The 418-nt window shown below is 42.8% G+C and overlaps 1 protein-coding gene across 1 annotated transcript in view; it reads right to left on the minus strand.

The window, feature by feature from the left end:
* Window positions 1–399: 399 nt before the first annotated feature.
* The window catches only part of lrrc75a (leucine rich repeat containing 75A), a 48,029-nt gene continuing 48,010 nt past the window's right edge, over window positions 400–418 (minus strand). The window contains exon 6 of the mRNA XM_020586229.1: window positions 400–416. Coding sequence (XP_020441885.1) covers window positions 400–416 — 17 coding nt within the window. The remainder of the gene's footprint in view (window positions 417–418) is intronic.

Here is a 418-nt window from a genome sequence, read left to right on the forward strand (position 1 = left end):
GACCTGAATAAAGATTAACATTCTATACATAAAAGCTTCATGTGATATAATTAATCAGTCTATTCTATGCATTAGCATCCTTAGTCTATTGCAACAACAGACAGCTATGATAAAAACGACATCTTGTTGGGGATTGTCTTCTCATGTTAAGAGAGCCACCTGGGTTCAGCTGTCACTCTGTCAGTATCTGAACGCTATAGTGGCTGATCACAAATCACATCAGTGCAGGGAGCATTCAGTGACATATTCATATGGATTACACCCTTCCAGCACTGCAGCCTGTTTAACTTTGAGCACACTCAGTTAACCTCTGCAAGAGTCTTTTCTCACCTCCTCCCACACAGGAATCATTAGCCGAGTGGAGCAGGAAGCAGCAATCAGGTCAAGTGTTCTGATTGGTCAGTCAAGTCGTCCGCCT

This window comes from Monopterus albus, unplaced genomic scaffold, assembly GCF_001952655.1.
Source record: "Monopterus albus unplaced genomic scaffold, M_albus_1.0 scaffold8.1, whole genome shotgun sequence".
Lineage (NCBI taxonomy): Eukaryota > Metazoa > Chordata > Actinopteri > Synbranchiformes > Synbranchidae > Monopterus > Monopterus albus.